We start from the raw sequence: 21,980 nt of genomic DNA on the forward strand, positions 1-21,980 counted from the left end.
AGCGATGTTACGCGTTTTTTAGGCCGAAACATTTTTTTTGTCACATACAGTAAACATCTCCTCGCTATCCGCTAGCTGCCTGTCCCCTGAACACACTGTAAAAAAACGCGGTCTCTGTAGTCCGCGTAAGCTCCACAATCTGCAACCAAAACAAACGTGAGCAGTCAAGACAAGACCCCCAAATCATTCTTGTCGGCTATTGGCTGGAGCACTGTTTGTTATGCTTCGTTGTCCAGACTGCCGACGTTTGTTTTGGTTGCAATTTGTGGAGCTTACGCAGACTACAGAGACCGCGTTTTTTTACAGTGAAAGACGCCATCACCACTCAGCTACAGTCCACACAGTCCGTTCCAGTGAGAGAAATTCTCACGTCCATTCCAGTAAGAAAAATACCAGTGTCCATTCCAGTGAGAGAAATTCCTGTGTCCATTCCAGTGAGAGAAATTCTAGAGTCCGTTCCAGTGAGAGAATTCCCCTTAAGTCCGTTCCAGTGAGAGAAATCCCAGAGTCTGGAGGACGCTGTACCAGAGCACGCTCTTGTCTGAGTCTACTCCAGTATCGGCTCAAGCCCCTGAATCTGCTCCAGTCCCTGAGCCCGCTCCAGAGTCTGCTCCAGTTTAAAACTCCATAGCTCCTCCCAAGAAAATTTGGGGTTGGCTTAACATCCCCGGCCATAGAGGCCGAGCTAAGCTCCTGTGGTAAATCCACAGAGGCCGATCCTCCCTGGCTCCTTGAACTGCCGGCGCCTCCATGGCTCCTTGAACTGTCAGCACCTCCATGGCTCCCTGATCTACCGGCACCTCCCTGGCTCCCTCACATTGGTACCTCCCTGGCCCCCTGAACTGTTTGCACCTCCCTGGCTCCCTGAACTGCCTGCACCTCCCTGGCTCCCTGAACTGCCTGCACCTCCCCAGCTCCCTAAACTGCCTGAACTTCTCCAGCCCTACTTCAGCCTCCTGGACACAAACCATCACACAATGCTGTACCTTGGCGACGGGCCTGCTATAACTGCTGGCCCGTTACACTGCATGAACCCTGGGACATTTTCACAGCTGAAATTATTTTTTACAGTTGAATCTCATTTTTATTGGCATGTTATAAAAAATATGTATATATTATATAGTGATATGCTGCTTAAATCATCTTTGAAAAAGTGGGCCCCCTAGTGGGGGTATAGTTTACCTTGCGTAGTTTGCATGTAGGGACGACCGGCACTGCTTGTTCATATAATTCGTTCACTTTGACACCATGATTTGTTTGTGTTAAGATGATGAGGTTTACAAGGAGGCTCTGGATGCAAGCAGAATTTACTTTAAGATGAGGATTTAATAAATACTTTTCAGATACGAAACATGAGTGCAAACGTTGTCTTTGACATGTGATTGGTTCATTGGTGACATGTGATTGGTTCATAGCCAAACAGTATGGTTGATTCCCATACTGTGAGATACTGATGCAGTGTATCATTCCTTATTCAGCGAACCAAGCTTACATATGTAAATGAGTCATGTTTCCCTTTGATATTCCTGGAATATCAAATCAAAATAACCTTTTCTCCTAATATCTTGCAAACATTACATAAACCAGTTGAACAGTGAACAGAGGGTCAACTGCTACAGTGGAATATTCTTTTTTACAAACAACAATTACATTTATTATCTATTTAACCATATAACTAATGTACACCATACAACTCTAATATGCAACAATATCACTAAGGAAGCACACACACACACACACACACACACACACACACACACACACACACACACACACACACACACACACACACACACACACACACACACACACACACACACACACACACAAACTTACCTGCAAGAAAACAGACCCTCCAGAGCCCTGAATGGAGAGACATACGAATTTCAGTGCTTTGATTGAGAGGTAGGATGACCCCCTCTTCCAGGTAGAGCCAGTAGTCAGTGCTGACGGCAATACCCAGCAGCCCCAGACTACACACGGCAAACACACTGCTGAGGAGTGTCAGTGCCTTTCTACCACACAAACTCATCTTTCACATCAGCAGAGGGTGCAAGCGGCAGAAAACAGGAGCTGTAGTGAGAGAGGAAAATCCTTAAATAAGCTTAAACAACTTAATCTTCTATTTAACATCCAAATTGTTTTTTTAAAGACTCCCTGTGATGAAAATCAAGTTTTTATGTTGTTTATATGTCTATGTAGTGTATTTAATATGCTTTAAGACAAACCATGTGCAAATTCACAAGTCATACAACGCAACTCTTCACAACGTAACTCGTAACATTAACAAGACTGGCATTATTCTTTGAATCAAGCATGTTTCTGCAGTTTTATGCACAGACTCAGTTAATCAAGGTGTCGTCTATCAGTCCATCACACACACACATGTGGCCAGCTGAATTCCAATGATGTATCGGGCGGGTATATATTTGATTAGTATACCACGGCAGCCCTCATGTGAAGACCAAAGAAATACCAGCGAGTCTACCAGTGCTAGTCCACAGAGAAAGGATTGTATTGCTTTTTTCATTCCTCTTTTCTACAGTTTATTTGGTAACACTTTACGGTAAAGGTACATGAATCATCATGAATTCATGCATTAATTCATGCATGACTTATGCATTACTACATGCATTAATATCTTATGAATCATCAGGAACTAACAGGAGTTCAAAGTCTTTCATTCATGACTTCATGGATGAATAACACCTTAATTAAAACATTAACTAAGATGAGTACATCATCATGAATTATGGTTTATTACGCATGATCATGATTCTTTCTATGTTCACAAAAACATTGATCTTTACAATCTATGGATAAAGCTATTGTTATGGTACATGAATCATCATGAATTCATGCATGAAATACAGATATCTGGGATTCAGTATTGGCCGATACAGAGTACTGATCCAATGTTAAATTATAATTTTAAAAAGTGCTAAGTGACTATAGTTAGAAAAACTCACTAGAAAGATACAAAGCAAACATATATGTGACGAGCAGGGCGAGCAAGAGCCGTGAGAGAGCGATGCGAGGCCGGTGAGTGATTGGATGATGAGTGCCAGCTGCGTGTTACACCAGTCTCGGATCTCTCACGAAGGAGTGACGGGAGCATAAAAGGAGGAGCGACGACAGGGAAGGATGAGAGAGGACCAGGCATGGAGTTTACATTTTGTTATATGTATGCCTTTACTTTCAGTTTGTTTATTTATTTGATTAAAGTATTTTAAACGTTTGCCGGTTCACGCCTCCTTCTTCCCATAACTACGAACTGTGTTACAATATACAATTCTGGAAAGTATGTATACGGCAAGAAAGGAGAGAAACATTTAGAACTGAAACCGTTAGAATGTTTGTTACACTTTATCCCTTTTTGTTTTGTCTTTTTATTTTCTGAAATTTTCTGGAGACCCTTTGGAACCTTCTGGAGGACCCCTTGAATCATCATCGTGTTGACTGTCGTAACCAAACGCAACACACAGTTCTGAATGGAGAATGACTGACAGCAGAGGGAGGGTGGAAGAGTTTACATGAACTTGAATTTAACAACTTAAATATTAATCTGTTCCTCACATAAAACTATGAAAAAGCTTAAGAAAACAATGTGTAAAGGCTTGAACTTTCATGTTCATATTCATGTCATTTCACAATAATGCCATAACACATTCATCAGTGTTTCAAAGGACCAATTCGTCACAACTTTAGTTGAGGGGCCACACACATGAAGTTAAGAGAAGCTAATGCTTAGTTAATGATGACTACTGTATTTGAATGTCAACAGAATTCATGTGCTGTGTGCTGAGATTGGCTAATTATGTCCTTTTACCTGCAGGCTACTATGAAGAGGACATGAACATGCTTAACTCAGAGATAATGATTAATGAAAAACTTTAGTTCCCTTTCAGTCGGTCACTACGACGTACGTCGGTAATACCGACGAATTGGGATCACTTCAGAGAGCCCCTATCAGCTTTGAGAACTTAAGAACAGGCCAATGAACAATTGGCGTGCGAGATTTGCATCTCGCGCTCCGCCCCGCGGGTATAAACAGGAAGCGAGAGCATTGCACTGACGTCATTCACTTCGGAGCCGAACCGGCGTTTGAAGTTGCAGACTGCTTTCCTGTCTATTCAGCGAAAGAGAATTCTACAAGAACAGAGAGAAGAGGATCGTGTGTTGGTGTGACGGCACTTTCCAGCGGGACCGCGAACTCAAGCTGCGAGGAACAACTGCTGTTATCACAGCAAAAACCTGTTGGTATCGGTGGGCGTTCCATTTCTGAGAGCAAACACAGGCTGCACTATCCCCTGTGTGTTGCCGCGGTTTCCCTGGGTGCTTCAGCACTCTCTTAAAAGAGCGTTTCCTCACAAAAAGAGCAACACGGGTGTGACTGCGTCTTTTTCAAGATGTCATTCCACCCGTGCGTTTCTGGATGCGGTCGTTCCCTCTCGCCCGCTGACGGCCACACTCACTGCATCACGTGCCTGGGCTTACAGCACGCTGAGGCAGCGTTTGTGAATAGCTCGTGTTCTCACTGCGGGAACATGACTATTGCGGTGCTTAGATCGAGACTCACCTACCTCCGGGAAGGCGGAGTCCCCCTCCCCATACCTCGATCTAGAGTCATCTCTTTCGGAGCGCCCGCGGATGAGCAGATGTCGATCGCAGCATCGGAGGGGGAGTTCCAGTCCTCGGAGGATGAGGACTCAGCTGTACTGCCTCCCTCTGGGAGAGTGGCAACGGTTGAGTCGGACCCCGAGTTGACGGCTATGCTTTCCCGGGCCGCCGAAAAGGTCGGGCTTGTGTGGAACCCTCCACCACGTCCCGAACCTTCTAGGTTGGATGATTGGTTCCTGGGGGGGGGTCGCGCTGGTTCTCAGCGTCCCGCCCCAGTGCCATTCTTCCCGGAGGTGCATGAGGAGCTTTCCAGGTCGTGGACGACACCCTTCAGTGCTAGAAACAGACCTGGAGGCTCCTCCCTCCTCACTACCCTTGACGGTGGACAGGCCAAGGGTTACGAGAGGATCCCGCCAGTCGAACGCTCCGTCGCGATGCAGCTGCGTTCGGCGACCGCCTCCGAGTGGCGTGGTGATCCTCGTCTCCCGTCCAAAGCTTGTAGGCTTTCGTCCAGTCTGACTGCGAAGGCCTACAGGTCCTGCGGACAGGCCGCGTCTGCCTTGCATGCCATGGCGTTGCTCCAGGTGCACCAGGCCCAGGCACTCATGGACATGCACGAGGGTAGGTCTGACCCAGAGCTCCTCTGGGAGCTCCGGGCGGCGACGGACCTCGCCCTCCAGGCGACGAAAGTTACCGCCCGTTCCGTGGGTCAGGCGATGTCCACCTTAGTGGTCCAGGAACGGCATCTCTGGCTCAACCTGGCTGACATGAGGGAGACCGACAAGAACCGGTTCCTGGAATTTCGCCCAGCAATTCTCGGCCGCCCAGAAGCAGACGGAGGCCATCAAACATATCCTGCACCGGCGGCCCGCTGCTGCCTCCACCCAGCCGCCGACTGCAGCACCTCCGCCTGCCCGTCGCCGAGGACGTCCTCCTGCGGCCGCCCCCGCTCCCGCCCCAGCCCAGCAGCAGCCTTCCACCGGCCATGGGCGTGGAGCCGGTCGCGGGAAGAACGTCCAGCCCGCTCAGGCCGCTGCCAAGCCAGGTGGCAAGCGCCGTCGGAAGAGACCCTGAGACGGGCCGCCCAGAGATGGAGGAAACTGCTCTTCAGGAGATGGCTGCAGCACCACTCCTTCCCCCGGTGGAGGACCGGGGGAACACCATTTGTTTTTCTGTTCCGCCACTGGCCACAGTGCCAGTGGCACCCAAATTTTCAATAAAAGAGCAGTTTCTAACATCTCTGGGTGCCAAGAGAGCGCGTCTGGCGGTATGCGACGCTACCATGCCTCGTACCCCTCAGACACCTCTCTCCTCGCCAACAGGGGGCGTCGGTTGTGCGGACGCACACAATGTGCCTCCCCACGCTCGCCCGTCCCCTCAGCGGATGCAGGTCGTGTGTCAGACCCAGACCCCTGCACGGACCACTCCCATGTCGTCCTGGGGCCCCTGCGTTCCGCTGCGCTGCCCCGCTCCGGGTACGTCCGTGGTGCCGATGATCCCGCTTGCTCGGTCTCTGGGGGCCTGGCTAGCGCTCCCCAGCCCGTCTCGCTGGATCATCCGCACCATCAGACTCGGCTATGCGATTCAGTTCGCCCGGCGTCCCCCGAAGTTCAGGGGTGTCCACTTCACATCTATACCGAAGGAGGGTGCCCCGGTGCTTCAGGCGGAGATCGCTGTCCTATTGGCGAAGGACGCGATAGAGCCGGTCTCTCCAGCCGATATGAAGTCCGGGTTCTACAGCCCGTACATCATTGTACCCAAGAAAGGTGGCGGGTTACGACCAATCCTGGACCTGCGTTACCTGAACCGCTCCCTCCACAGGATGCCGTTCCGAATGCTAAAGCAGAAACGCATCTTCAGGTGCATCCGTCCCCAGGATTGGTTTGCAGCGATCGACCTGAAGGACGCGTACTTTCATGTCTCGATTCTCCCTCGACACAGACCGTTTCTACGCTTTGCTTTCGACGGACGGGCATACCAGTACAAAGTCCTACCCTTCGGGCTGTCCCTGTCGCCCCGTGTCTTCACGAAAGTTGCGGAGGCGGCCATTGCTCCCATGAGAGAGCGTGGTGTTCGCATCCTCAACTATCTCGACGACTGGCTGATCCTTGCCCAGTCGCGGGAGCAGTTGTGCGAACACAGGGACATGGTGCTCCGGCACCTCAGCCAGTTGGGTCTTCAGGTCAACTGGGAAAAGAACTCTGTCCCGTACAGAGGATCTCTTTTCTCGGGATGGAGATCGACTCGGTCGCCATGACTGCGCGCCTCACAGAGGAGCGCGTCCAGTCGGTGCTGAGCTGCTTGAGTACGCTCAAACGCAGTACAGCGGTTCCACTGAAACATTTTCAGAGGCTCCTGGGGCATATGGCAGCAGCAGCCGCAGTAACGCAGCTAGGGCTGCTCCATATGAGACCGCTTCAGCACTGGCTACACGACCGAGTCCCGAGATGGGCGTGGCACAGCGGGTCCCTCCGTGTCCAAGTGACGCCGAGATGCCGCCAAACCCTCACCCCGTGGTCGGACCCTTCATTTCTACGGGCAGGAGTGCCTCTAGAACAAGTGTCCAGGCATCATGTTGTCTCCACGGATGCCTCACCCACGGGTTGGGGTGCCACGTACAACGGGCTTGCAGTATCGGGTCTGTGGACGGGGCCCCAACTGCAATGGCATATCAATTGCCTAGAGTTGCTGGCAGTTCGTCTTGCTCTCAGCCGCCTCAAGGGGTCGCTCAAAGACAAGCACGTTCTGGTCCGGACGGACAGCACGACGGCCGTTGCGTACATCAACAAACAAGGTGGTCTACGCTCCCGCCGTTTGTCCCAACTCGCCCGCCATCTCCTCCTGTGGAGTCAGAAGCATCTGAGGTCCCTTCGTGCTATTCACATTCCGGGCCTGCTCAATCGTGCGGCCGACGAGCTGTCACGGTTGCCAGTGCTTCCCGGAGAGTGGCGACTCCACCCCCAGGTGGTCCAGCTGATTTGGAGTCGCTTTGGGGCCGCACAGATCGATCTGTTTGCCGCCCACGACACGACCCACTGCCAGTTGTTTTATTCCCTGTCCGAGGGGACCCTCGGCACGGATGCACTGGCACACAGCTGGCCCCGGGCTCTGCGCAAATATGCGTTTCCCCCAGTGAGCCTTCTTGCACAGACACTGTGCAAGGTCAGGGAGGACGAGGAGCATCTCCTCTTGGTAGCTCCGTACTGGCCCAACAGGACGTGGTTCCCGGAACTAGTGCTCCTCGCGACAGCACCTCCTTGGCCCATTCTTCTGAGGCAGGACCTTCTGTCTCAGAGACGGGGCACCCTATGGCACCCGCGTCCAGACCTCTGGAAACTCCATGTCTGGTCCCTGGACGGGACGCGGAGGTTCTAGGTGACCTACCGCAAGCGGTAGTCAACACCATTGCTTCCGCCAGAGCCCCCTCTACGAGACGGCTATATGCGTTGAAGTGGAACCTGTTCGTCGACTGGTGCTCTTCTCGCCGAGAAGACCCCCGGAAGTGTCCGATCGGATCTGTGCTATCTTTTCTTCAAGACGGGTTGGAGCGAAGGCTGTCTCCCTCCACCCTCAAGGTATATGTTGCCGCTATCGCCGCAAGCCATGACCTCGTTAATGGTGAGTCCTTAGGCAAGCATGATCTGATCGTCAGGTTCCTGAGGGGAGCGAGGAGACTAAATCCTCCTCGCCCTTCCTCTATACCCTCTTGGGACTTGGGACTCTGGTGCTGACCGCACTGCAGAGGGCGCCCTTCGAGCCTTTACAGTCAGTAGAGCTTAAGATCTTGTCTCTAAAGACAATCCTCCTGATTGCATTGGCCTCAGTTAAGAGGGTAGGGGACCTGCAGGCATTTTCGGTGGACGAATCGTGCCTGGAGTTCGGGCCGGGTGATTCTCAGGTGACCCTGAGACCCCGGCCTGGATATGTGCCCAAGGTTCCCACTACTCCCTTCCGGGATCAAGTGGTGAGCCTGCAAGCGCTGCCTTCGGAGGAGGCAGACCCAGCCCTAGCTTTTCTCTGTCCTGTCCGTGCTCTCCGGACGTACGTGGACAGAACGCAAAGCTTCAGGACCTCAGAGCAGCTCTTCGTCTGTTACGGAGGACAGCAGAAGGGAAAGGCTGTCTCCAAGCAGAGGATGGCCCACTGGATAGTGGATGCCATCGTCTTGGCGTATGAATCCCAAGACGTGCCCTGCCCGCTCTGGGTTAGAGCTCACTCCACCAGGGGTGTAGCTTCTTCCTGGGCGCTGGCTCGTGGCGCCTCGCTGACAGACATTTGTAGAGCTGCGGGCTGGGCGACACCCAACACGTTCGCTAGGTTTTATAGCCTGCGTGTAGAGCCGGTGGCTTCTCATGTGCTCGCTTCCCATAGTCAGCTTCACTGAAGTGCCCGTTCTAGTGTCGGCTTGCTGCGCCATTCCCTTCCCCTGGAACGGATACGTGCGCTTATTTTCTCCAGTCGAGTTCCCCAGGATGGGCGAACCCTGTTGAGTCCTCCGCACCCCTCGGCAGTCGGATGTTGCGGAGCGTCCGACGCCAGGTCTGGCACTTGTATGCATTGGTGGAACTTGTGTCAGGCTGGGTTCCGTATGTCGTGACTCCTACGGCGGTCCCATACGTGTATTCTCCACGGTACAGCTCCCTACGGCGAGCTCGTGTCTTTCCCTTGGCAGAGTTCTCTGCCGTCTCAGTACGGTGTCGTCCCCCGCCTGCATTAGGCCAGGGCCTCCCCTGGGACTTTCGTATGTTGAGCTGCCCATGGCCAGCCCATACGTTCTTTCCACATGGTAACTCCCTCTGGGCATGATGTGGCTCCCGCAGCGTCCTTCGGGCACGCTTTCCCAGCGTTATCCAATCAAGTCTGCTGAAAGGGTCTTGCGGAACAGCAGTATGACTCTTCTGGCGTGAATCTCCCCGCCCGCTTCAGAACGGGGTCTGAGGGGCTCTCGCTGGGTGCTGGTAGTGGTAGTAACTGTGGCGCTTTCCATAGGGATCCCAGTACGTCGTAGTGACCGACTGAAAGGGAACGTCTCGGTTACGTATGGTAACCCTCGTTCCCTGAAGGAGGGAACGGAGACGTACGTCCCGTCGCCACAGTTCCTTCCATCACTGCATGGCCGAGTCACTGGTTCGGCTCCTCAGTGAAAAACGTCAGTGCGATGCTCTCGCTTCCTGTTTATACCCGCGGCGCGGGGCGGAGCGCGAGATGCAAATCTCGCACGCCAATTGTTCATTGGCCTGTTCTTAAGTTCTCAAAGCTGATAGGGGCTCTCTGAAGTGATCCCAATTCGTCGGTATTACCGACGTACGTCTCCGTTCCCTCCTTCAGGGAACGAGGGTTACCATACGTAACCGAGACGTTCTCACATTAATTCATATACTGGTCTGTGCATGCATAAGGTAATGTGGATTTTTGTATATTTTGTATTAATAGTAGCCGATTAATTAGGTTAATTATCTGAATGTGCTCCTCCCGATAATAAAATAAATAAAACATAATTTCAAGTAGTCTTACATGGATGAATTAGAATAATGTTTTTTGTGAACATAGAAAACATAATGAATATGCGTAATAAACCATAATTCATGATGTACTCACCTTAGTTGATGTTTTAATGAAGGTGTTGTTCATCCATTAAGTCATGAATGAAAGACTTTGAACTCCTGTTAGTTCCTGATGATTCATGGGATATTAATACATGTAGTAATGCATAAGTCATGCATGAATTAATTTTTGTTACCGCTTATTATCTTTTTGTTTTTGTGACCTGGTTTTACTACGTGCTTACAAATCCCTACTATTACTAACTGTAACGGATCCCACAGAAGGCAAGGTTGCTGATGATGAACCCAAGTGCAGTTTATTTACAGGAGGTGCAAAACAGACGATGACTTGAACAGATGATGACTTGAACCAGGAACAGACTTGACTTGAAAACAGACTTGATTTGAAAATCAGACTTGACAGAGAACTCACCACAGTGGTTACAGGTAACAATACTCGACCAAGACACATGGCAAACACGAGGGCTTAAATACACTGGCAGTTCAGGGGGCCATGGCGATACAGGCAGTTCAGGGGGCCATGGCGGTACAGGCAGTTCAGGGGTCCATGGAGGTGCGGCCTTCTCGGCCTGTTCGAGGTACTCACTTCCCTCCTCAAAAATAATTCTTAGGCGGAGCTATGGGGTCATGGCCTGAAGCAGTCTCTGGACGCAGGTCAGTGGCAGGAGCAGTCTCTGGACACAGGTCAGTGGCTGGAGCCGTCTCTGGATGCAGGTCAGTGGCTGGAGCCATCTCTGGACACAGATCAGTGGCTGGAGCCGTCTCTGGACGCAGGTCAGTGGCTGGAGCCGTCACTGGACGCAGGTCAGTGTCTGGAGCCATCTCTGGACACAGGTCAGTGGCTGGAGCCATCTCTGGACTTTGGACGTGGACAGGTTGCGCCTCTGACTGAAGGCAAGGTTGCTGATGATGAACCCAAGTGCAGTTTATTTTCAGGAGGTGCAAAACAGATACAAAACAGACGATGACTTGAACAGACGATGACTTGAACAAGGAACAGACTTGATTATAACAGACTTGACTTGAAAACAGACTTCACTTGAAAACAGACTTGATTTGAAAACAGACTTGACAGAGAACTCACCACAGTGGTTACAGGTAACAATACTCGACCAAGACACATGGCAAACACGAGGGCTTAAATACACTGGCAGTTCAGGGGGCCATGGCGGTACAGGCAGTTCAGGGGGCCATGGTGGTACAGGCAGTTCAGGGGTTCATGGAGGTGCGGCCTTCTCGGCCTGATCGAGGTACTCACTTCCCTCCTCAAAAATAATTATTAGGCGGAGCTATGGGGTCATGGCCTGAAGCAGTCTCTGGACACAGGTCAATGGCTGAAGCTGTCTCTGGACGCAGGTCAGTGGCTGGAGCCGTCTCTGGATGCAGGTCAGTGTCTGGAGCCGTCTCTGGTCGCAGGTCAGTGGCTGGAGCTGTCTCTGGATGCAGGTCAGTGTCTGGAGCCGTCTCTGGTCGCAGGTCAGTGGCTGGAGCCGTCTCTGGACGCAGGTCAGTGGCTGGAGCCGTCTCTGGACTTTGGACGTGGACAGGTTGCACCGCTGACTGAAGGCAAGGTTGCTGATGATGAACCCAAGTGCAGTTTATTTTCCGGAGGTGCAAAACAGATACAAAACAGACGATGACTTGAACAGACGATGACTTGAACAAGGAACAGACTTGACTATAACAGACTTGATTTGAAAACAGACTTGACAGAGAACTCACCACAGTGGTTACAGGAAACAATACTCGACCAAGACAAATGGCAAACACGAGGGCTTAAATACACTGGCAGTTCAAACAGACTTGATTTGAAAACAGACTTGATTAATTTAATTTGTTACATTTATATAGCGCTTCTCTAGGCACTCAAAGCGCTTTACATATAGAAGGGGGAATCTCCTCAACCACCACCAATGACTTGACAGAGAACTCACCACAGTGGTTACAGGTAACAATACTCGACCAAGACACATGGGGTGCTTCTCAATTCTTATTTGTGCATCCTCGTTTCCTTTCCTCGCGTCTTAGCTCCACCCCTTTAGGATGCGAGGGAAGGATGCAAGGAAAAGACGTGAGGACGGAGGAATTGAATGAAGTGAAATGATATATCCTCGCTCCCTTTAGCATCACTTCAAAGCGTCGTCAATTAATGATGACTCTACACCGCTGGATTTAGTTTGCACGTCGGGATTCTTGAACATTAGAGATAACTATTTATATTGTAATAGTTTCAACCACACAATACCACATTTGTCCATATTTTATTTAATATTACCAGTTATTAATAACAACTAATTATTCCCAGTTATTAACTGCTTTTTATTTGTTGAATAGTATTACAGTTTGTTTCTTTAATTTTCTTGTGCTTTGATATAATTCTGCAACTGTCAGTTGTTATTTGACATACATTTGTGTCTTGTACATGTAAACATAATAATAATAATGAATAAACTGTGGCAAGAAGGGGGAGGAGAATTTTAACGTGCGTCACATTTAGTCGATAAAACACTTCCGCAAAGGATACACCCGTGTATCCTCGCTCATGACTCCTCAGGAAGCCTCCTCAGGAAGCCTCCTCACTCCTCGATCCTCGTGGTGCAATTCGCGAATTGAGATGTCCTACAAGATGGCTGAGCTCGGTCGGTTTCCGGGTCATAGGATGGAGGACGGAGGAGCTAGGAAACGAGGAGGGATATTGAGAAGCACCCATGGCAAACATGAGGGCTTAAATACACTGAGACTAATGACTGGACAAGGGACACCTGTGAACAATGATTAGACAATGAACCAATGACAGAACTGAACTAAGAACATATGACTAAAAGAACAAATGAGAACATAACACATGAGACTAGGGAAGCACATGACAAACCAGGAAACAAGACAATGAACATGAAACAAAACCAAAACACTAGACATTATACTAACACTCGTAAATCACGTTACACGTTGGAGGCAGCGGAATCCTAACAACCTCCATACTTTCCCTATATCCTATAGTACATTTTTTTATTTTCCTTTTGGTCTCTGGAATTGCCAGTCTGTAAACAAAGCAGACTTCATTACATCTATTACTAGTCAATCATGTCTAAACCTCATGGCCCTGACTGAGACCTGGATTAGACACTTCCACACATGCAGCCTTCTCCACAAATGTCCATTTTTACACAAATCCTTCGTCTGAATGGGAGGGGTGGGGATACTGGACTGCTCCATTAACTGGATGTAATCCTTTACCATCTCTGTGTGACATTAGCTCTGAATCAAATGCAATACTATTACCAGCCCTATTAAAATCCATTTTGTAGATGTTTTATCTGGGGAGGGTCAGGTATTAGGGCTGCACGATTAATTGAAATTAAACTGCATGCTATTTGGCAAATATTCCCAGGAAATCCCTATGGGCATCATACTATTGCTGTTGCTGAGACTGAAAAACTTTGGTTGATTAAGCATGACTAATAAACACACGACTACAACATATATGGTGTATTTGAGTTCTTCAAGCCTTCTCGGGTATTTTCATGATAATAAAGTATAATTATACTTCAATGCTAATCGACATAACCTTTATCACTGTATAGAATACTATGAAATAATATGTTGTATGCCTTATTCTGGGTAAGAAGCCACATCATCTCACAGAAGAATGCTCAACTGTCATTATGAAATGAGTTTAGAGTAAAAACATGTTATTAAATGTTGTCTTTTGTTGGACGAGAGATTCATAAATGCTTCTCATGTTTGGAAAGATGTTTGATTCATGTTACAAGTGCATGTTATAAGCGACTCAAACTCAATGCTTTCAGATTGAGCAGCATTTACTACTGATCACAGAGCCACGCTTCACTGACAAACTGCGCATAAAAAAATTATTGCAGCCGTAGCGATTTTATAATCGCACTAAACCACTACTAGGTAACTTTTTGGAAGACTTGGATGTTTTACTCTTATCCTTTCCTGATCCTTCCTCAATTAGTTCTTGGAGACTTCAACATCCACCTAGAAAAACCTCAGGCTGCTGACTTTCACACTCTGATTGCCTCATTTGACCTTGAGTGTCTACTGCGGCCTACTCATAAATTAGGTAACCGATTGGGCCTTATTTACACAACCATATGCTGGTTATTCCACTGCACACCTCAGATCACTTCCTCCTCACTCTTAACCTCAACCTGGCTCATGACACAACACGCACTCCCTCACAGGACACCTTTCGGCATAACCTACACTCACCCTACCGCCTATCCTCTTCTTCCCCATTTTCATCCAGGCCAAGCAGTCCCTCATACTTCTCACTCTTTCTCTCCTCCTCCTCTTCCATCCTCTCCTCCCGAGGCACAGTTACCTGTAGTTGGATAAGCTGTTTTGTAGACTCAGAAACCATGATGATGTCCGGTCTAAGCGTGGTCTGGGTGTCCATGCGCCCATTTTTCAGCTGCCTGTCTAGGTCAACTGTCATCACCTAGTATCATGCTGTGTAGAGCAAGCCAACAGGGTTGTTTTTTCTCATGGGCTGCTCTTTCATCCTTGACAAAACCAATGAACCTGGCTGTAGTGTTGGCGCTTCTGCTCTCACTGATACCCTTGCTGATTGCCTCAGCTATGATCTTTAGAACTTGGTCATGCTTCCAGCAATAGCGGCCATTGCCCAGGGCCTGGGAGCAGCTGCTCAAGATGTGTTCAAGAGAGCCTGTCTTGGAACACAGGGGGCATGCTGGAGTTTCTACCTTGCCCCAAACAAACTGGTTGGCTGGGCTAGGGAAGGCGTTGTACACCCCCTGAATAAAAAATTGGATCCTCTGAGGGTTCCATTTCCATATATCCTGCCAGATGACCTTCTGCTCCATTACCTGCTCCCACTTCATTCAGGTGCCCTGTTTCTTCATTTCTACAACCCTGCTGGTTCATTCTTCTTCCACTGAAGCACACACCTCACCTTGCACCACCCTCAACCTTTCCTTTTCACTGGCAGTGTTGCAACGGTTTGGAGTTGAACTTCCAAGTCCAGCCCTGCCCTGTGCCACAGTCCCGATGAGAGCCTTGTGCTTCACCCTAGCTTCAGCCTGTTGGACTGCCTCAGTTGCCTTCCCCTTCCTCCATGTCCTCACAACGATGCCTGCTCTGGACACTTCAGCATCCTTAGACCCTGAATACTGCAGATGTCCTTGTGCCCGTGTAAAGATTAATTCCTCCCTGATGGAGCTGAATGGGAGCCTGAGCTTGTTGCTGTTTCCATACAACCCAATACTGCTCAAGCTGCGTGGCACGCCCAACCATCTGCGTTGATAGCTGCTCACTCTATGCTCAAAGCCTTCCACTACTGTCATGGGGAATTCATAGATGAGTGGGGGCCAGATGATTCTTGGGAGGATTCCATGCTGGTAGATCCAGGGCTTAAATTTCCTGGGGAGCCCAGACTTGTCCACAGTTCTCAGCCACCTCTCCAGATCGGACGTTCATAAAGGCTCTAATAGGTGGCTGCCTCACTCCAGACTTGCTGAGTGGCTCTCTGCACTCTGTCTCTACTAATTTGACCAGCATATTCATTGCCAGTGCAAAGAGGGTCACTGTATGAATATCTGAACATGCAATATATCAAAAGAACAGACTCTCTGTTTTATTCTCACTTAATGCATTATTTTTTTATCAACATTTGAATGTGTCATGAAAAAAGCAACATTTTGAGTAAAAATGTTTTGTCAAATATTAACGTTACATCCGGATCAGATTTATAACGATGAAAACACAGATGGAGTAGATAGAGTCCATCAACATCTCAAAGCTTCACAGTCCTATAACTTGTCCTGGGTCGACATTTCATTCAATAACACAACCGTTTTGATTTAGATGCTATTTATTACTAATGAGATCGCATTATTTTTCATATGCAGTGTGTTTTCATTAGGAGATTCAGAAATCCGGAAAATATCGTCAATGGCAGGGAAGCATTTTGTCCTTTTGTACAGTCTATGATAAAAATCACTTATTGCTCTAGACTGAATAACTTTAATAAGAGTTAATCTATATTTATACAGTGAAGACTATGCAGTGATATTTTATATTGGATTACAATTTCTGTACCTGAAAATCTAGTTTAGACCTACATGAAAAACCAGAAAATAACTGTTTTTCATTTGTATGTTTGTTCTGTTGTAGGCCTATTGATTTGTGCTGTTACTCGTAATTCTATTATTTGTTTATTTCATTACAGACTGTCTTTTAACAATATTTAAAATGTATATGAGTTAGGCTTTTTCAAGTCAACCTTATTTATTAAGGTTACATGGATCAAAAACAACAAAAATAATAACTAGGCCTATTTTATTTAATTTATTACTTTTTTTGTGGTAGGGCCAGTAACATTTTTGGCAGGGCAAGTAAAAAATGTAAACACCAGGGGCCTCATTTATAAACGTTGCATATGCACAAAAGAAGGCGTACGCCGCTCTCTACACAATAATTGGTATTTATAAAAAGCAAACTTGACGGGAAAATGTGCAGTCCTTCATGCAAGCTCTGACCCAGGCGTACGCACAAAAACGGGTGAAATGAGAAATGGCGACACCGTCGGCAGATGGAAGAAACACGTGAAAGTGTGTGAAACTGTAGACCGTTGTGTAAAAGAAATGGCAATACTGCCTCTCATAAATAACATGAAGACTTCACAAAGCAAGTCTTACAATTAACAGCCTACACGAACACCCGTTTGATCGATCTGCAGTGTAAAACAAACAAAATCAAACGAAAATTACAACAGAAATGCAAATTAAGACATATTTGCAAAAAGTAAAGTGAAATATGTTCTGCAATAATATTGGCATGTTATGCAATTTATCCTCATAAATAATATGGTAAACAGAACAAAATAATGTACAAAACTGATATTCTCGTCAATGTGTCCGTCTGGCGGAGCAGATATAGATGCAATTAGATAGATAGATAATTAGGGAAATAGATAGATAGATAGATAGATAGATAGATAGATAGATAGATAGATAGATAGATAGATAGATAGATAGATAGATAGATAGATAGATAGATAGATAGATAGATAGATAGATAGATATATTAATTGTCCACTGGGGAAAGTTGTTTTCATAGTAAAATTTCTTCATCAGCTACGGAATCATGGTCTTCATGCAAATGCCTTTAGTTTTATTTTTGATAAAATAACGTATGACGTATGTCTCAACCATTCAGAAAACTGCAAGACATTACATTTAACTGAACTATTTCCCATTTCCACGTAGATTATAACCGACATTTGTAGCTTGTCAGATGCAATTAAATGGATGGAAATAAAATACCCCATCTCAATGCGTAATGACGCACAATTGCTGATCTTGCACTCTTAGAAGATGTGGCAAATGGAAGGATTCGGAGTGAACACATCTTCAGACTGGCAAACGAGGGCACACTCTGGCAATTGAGCGCTAGACGCTTTTTTGTCTCGAATTAGATGTCCGGCCATTTCTTTTTTATTTCGGCCATGGTCCGAGGTTGTGAGGCTACAGCGTCTGCAACCTTTTGCCACTCATGTGCCTTTTTGGCATTTGTAATGCCGACACTGTGCCCTCCAAAACAACATTTTTCTCCTCTTTTCCACCTCGCCAACGATAACTTCTACTTCACATTGAGTGAAGTTACGTTTTTTTTAATTCCTCTGTGTTTGCCATGATTTCGCAATCGATGAATATTAACTTGTGAGCGTTTCACGGACTATTTATGGGCAACTATGGGCGTGACATGAAGCCGCAAAAGCTGCGCTACATTTAGATTTGATTGTGATTTATTAAGGGAAAACTGCAAAGGATGTGCGTGCGCACGGTTTTATAAATCTGAATATTTCTGTGCGGACGCACGTCCTATGTTTCATCCGTACGCCACTTCTAACACAAATCCTACGCAAAGTTTTATAAATGAGGCCCCAGGCCAGTAGGAAAAATCTTTAGCGTGAGCCCTGATTAGTTTGACATTTTAGCATGCAAATAAAGGGGAAAAACTAAAAATTGGCAGCACATATCGGCCATCGGCTGACCCTAACCTCTAAACATCAGCATCGGTTATAGAAAAACCCATATCTGTCGATCTCTAGTTATCAAGGCAACGACTGACGCTTTTGTATGACATTCCAAAGAGCGGCCGTTATCAGCCTGACAGTGGAAAATAAAACTGTAACCGTACCAGCTGGCCCAGAGTGGCACAGAATAGAACGGTTATGAAATGAGAACCATTCAGCCCGATGGTGGAAAAGCGGCTTTTGATACTATATGAATATGAATACTTTGTTACGCATCATTGTATTCATATTGATTCGCTTTATTATAAACAGAGAATAGTCAAGCAAGATGGTCAGAATCGTGATTAGAAGTTTGTAAATGGTAGGCCTTGGCAGTGAGGAGACTGCAACTGTCTCAAATCCTCTCACGGAGGAGCTACAGAAGCATAAAAAGAGGAGCGAGACAGTGAAGGACGAGAGAGGACCAGGCCTGGATTTTACGTTGTGTTTTGTTTATGTTTTATTTTGTGTGTGCAGCAGTCGTCTGTGAGGAGGCCGCTGTTTTTACTTTCAGTTTGTTTATTATTTATTAAAGTTGTTGAACATTGGTTCCTGCCTCCTCCTTCCCCTAACAAAGAACTGTATTACATAAATACAAATTATCTTCGTTAAAGCTACAAAAGTGATTTTTTGTTGTTGTTTGATTGCCATTGGAGACACAAACAGCTGTGGGTATATTAGCCTGCTGTCACTTTAAAGTGGAAATGAAGCAGTCAGTCAAGTTTACATTATTTAGTAAACCAATACAGTTTTACCACTTTAATACAAAAAAATTAATAATATATATACAACACAATTAATGTAACCATTTTAAAGAAAAAAAGGATGTTTTGTTATAGCTTTTGGAGCAAGGGCTCCGCCATCTTGCAATACCACAGCGTGTGACGTCATGGGGTTTGTTTGCTCCGTTGGCCAGTGAAGTAATATTAGCATTTCTTTACTTTTTGAACACATGCTAAACACAGTGGAAATCTGTTTACTAAATAATGTAAACTTGACTGACTGCTTCATTTCCACTTTAAGACGAATGCACGGATCCAATGTAATGATAATTTTTTCTCTCCATTTTTTACAAAACATAACTGACTGTGTTTTCGAGAATACAAATTATAAACTTTCACTCTATGATGGTTAAACTTTGCAATTAATCTGAGAATCACATGCATTCCGAACCGGGGAGCAGCTGACCTGTACGGATCACGGATCTACTACAATCCCTATACTTGACATCAAACATCCTGCGATGTGATGCAGATGCGCACGTTGCGATATTGATGTTAAAATTATATATGGGGCAGCCCTAAACAGCACCCACTTCACAGACCTTTGTGTAAACAAACACCTGCGTGTAGCCAAAGCTAGCTCTTTAGCATCCCTACATGTATACAAGTTAAATCCCTTTACCTCAAATGATAGCTGTTAGCACCTGATTAACACTTAGACTTGGTGAGTGTAAAGTGCAACATTTAAAAAAAGTGATGGGAGAGACGAAGCTTCTCAAAAGTAAATTGATACGAGATCATATACAAATCATGTAGCCTATAGACACTAGTTCATGGGTTCATAACACCTAGTGACAAACCATTGAAACTTCAAATCATTTTGAAACAGCTATGATGTGTAACGAAGCCTCGTTTACTGAAATCACTACCCTTTCCTCATTCCTGCGCCATAGTTTAACGACACTTTCAGTCCCAGTCATTAGCTGACCCTCCTTAAAGTCCCTTAGCCCCATCATCAACACAAAATCTTAGCACCATGCCTTACTAGCTCCCCCACATCAGCTAGCCACACCTTACATGGCCCACATAGCCATTCCCCACAGATAGCTTGCCACCTCTGTACAAACTTGCATTTGCCTTTTGCCATTTCTCTCTTGTATTCCCACAAGTGTCCCAGTATGCCTCAGACATCCACGGAGACCCAGCAGAGCAGTGTGATGGACATCTTTCAGCCTGAAGCAACGAACGACCTGCAACGGCAGAGAAAGGGACTGCGAGACGGCAACACACTCAGCCTGTGCCACAAGGAGCTGACAAGCATCATCTTCTCCTTGGCCCACACTCTCATGGGCTGAAGTCCAAACCCTGACTCAGCAGTTCTACAACATTAGACTAACTTGGCATGGTCCAAAGAGAGCTGACACTGTCCTAGCAATGGCAAAATCAAAAGGTACCCTGTTCAACTTCACACCAGCAGCACAAGCACTAGCCCTGCCCACAGGTACAAAGGGGGGATTCACACAATTCAGGGGCTGCATCCTTCAAAGGCCGCATTTGAAGGGCGATTGCGTCACTGCATCATCAGTGTTGCCAAGTCCGCGGGTTCCCCCTAGAATTCGGCTACTTTTAAGTTGTTGCCGTGGGTAAATGTATTTTCCCATGGGTTGATTTCCACCCGATTTTGGCACTCCAACACCCCCCAGACGCACAAATCCAGTAGGGAATTCGGCCGCCCGATGGAACAAATCTCATTGGGCTTTTTGGGTTACTTTTGAACAAGTGGATCCTTCACAGCCTAGCCTATCCCGCAGGCCGATGAATACACTTATAAATGTAAGTATTGTGTTTTATAGTTAGTGAAACAAGTATTAAAGGGGTCTTTCTTTCTTAAAAACATGAACTTAACCCCTGTGTTCCCAGTGCGTGGCTTAATCTTTTTGGTGATCTGAGGCAAAACTTGTTCTAATATTTAGTTTAATTTTAGGGAGCAAGTAGCAGACTGAGTTTTATTAAGCTGAGTTTATTAAAATGAGGGCCGCAAATATTATTTACTGGGGCAAAAAACTCAGCCAGTGTGGATTGGAGGTAAGGCAATGACCCATTTGTAATATTTCCACTAGGCTCTCTTGTGTATTATAACAAATAGCCCTAACCCTATACAAAACCCACATCAATAACACAACCAGTAGATAAGGCAATAGTCTTTCACTTTGTTGTTTATTGTAGTTCTGCCTTGCAAGATAACTACAAATGTTTTAACCAAATTTGAGTGTCCAGAATTATGATTTCTCGAGTATTTTGTAAGTATGTACTGTTGCATCATATATTTTTTTTAAAAGATTGCTTATTATTTTTCATGTGTTCTCTTCTTTTAGGACAATTCTGGAGAAAATGGGCCTGCTGTGATCAGTTACTCCCTTGCAGGTAAAAAAAAAATGGGACAACTTAAAAAAAAATACACAGTATGAAAATTAATCACATCTTTGCTGAAATGTATTGTGCTGTTGTTAAAGCAGCACTAGGTAGGTTTTGCTCTCGGGGTCCCCCTACAGCTGTACAGGAAACAGTATTGTCCTCTACTACTGTCGTAAACTCTTATCATCTTACATCAGTGGATGCATCGCACATGCATTTGTTGACATGACAACCATGATAGCCCTGAACACTGCAGGAGGAGTTCACCTGTCTATGGAGTTCACATGCAGGTGTTCTGCTTAAGTCGCGTGTGAAATGTCTTCATCCCAGGTACAGTGGCATATGTTTCAGCATGTCATATGAATATAATTTCATGGGTTTTATTTTTTTCAAACGCCAAATGATCGCGATGCTCACGTTTACAAGTCAGCGTCATTATAGTAGCCTAGTCTATTGGTTACCGTTTTACGGAATCTATATGATACTTCAATTCAATGTTTGAGTGGTAGGTGATAACCATATATCGTCAATATTATAATATCAAGCTACCATAGATGAATCTGCAAATTTGAAAAAACAACCCCAAATCAGAAAAAG

At 46.5% G+C, this 21,980-nt stretch overlaps 1 protein-coding gene across 1 annotated transcript in view; it reads right to left on the minus strand.

Annotated features, from left to right (window-relative positions):
* Positions 1-21,980, minus strand: part of cacng5a (calcium channel, voltage-dependent, gamma subunit 5a) — a 114,185-nt gene that overhangs the window by 51,869 nt on the left and 40,336 nt on the right. The window contains exon 2 of the mRNA XM_079840999.1: positions 1,837-2,073. Coding sequence (XP_079697125.1) covers positions 1,837-2,032 — 196 coding nt within the window. The 5' untranslated portion in view covers positions 2,033-2,073. The remainder of the gene's footprint in view (positions 1-1,836; positions 2,074-21,980) is intronic.

The sequence above is a fragment of the Gobio gobio genome (assembly GCF_949357685.1).
Source record: "Gobio gobio genome assembly, chromosome: 17".
NCBI lineage: Eukaryota > Metazoa > Chordata > Actinopteri > Cypriniformes > Gobionidae > Gobio > Gobio gobio.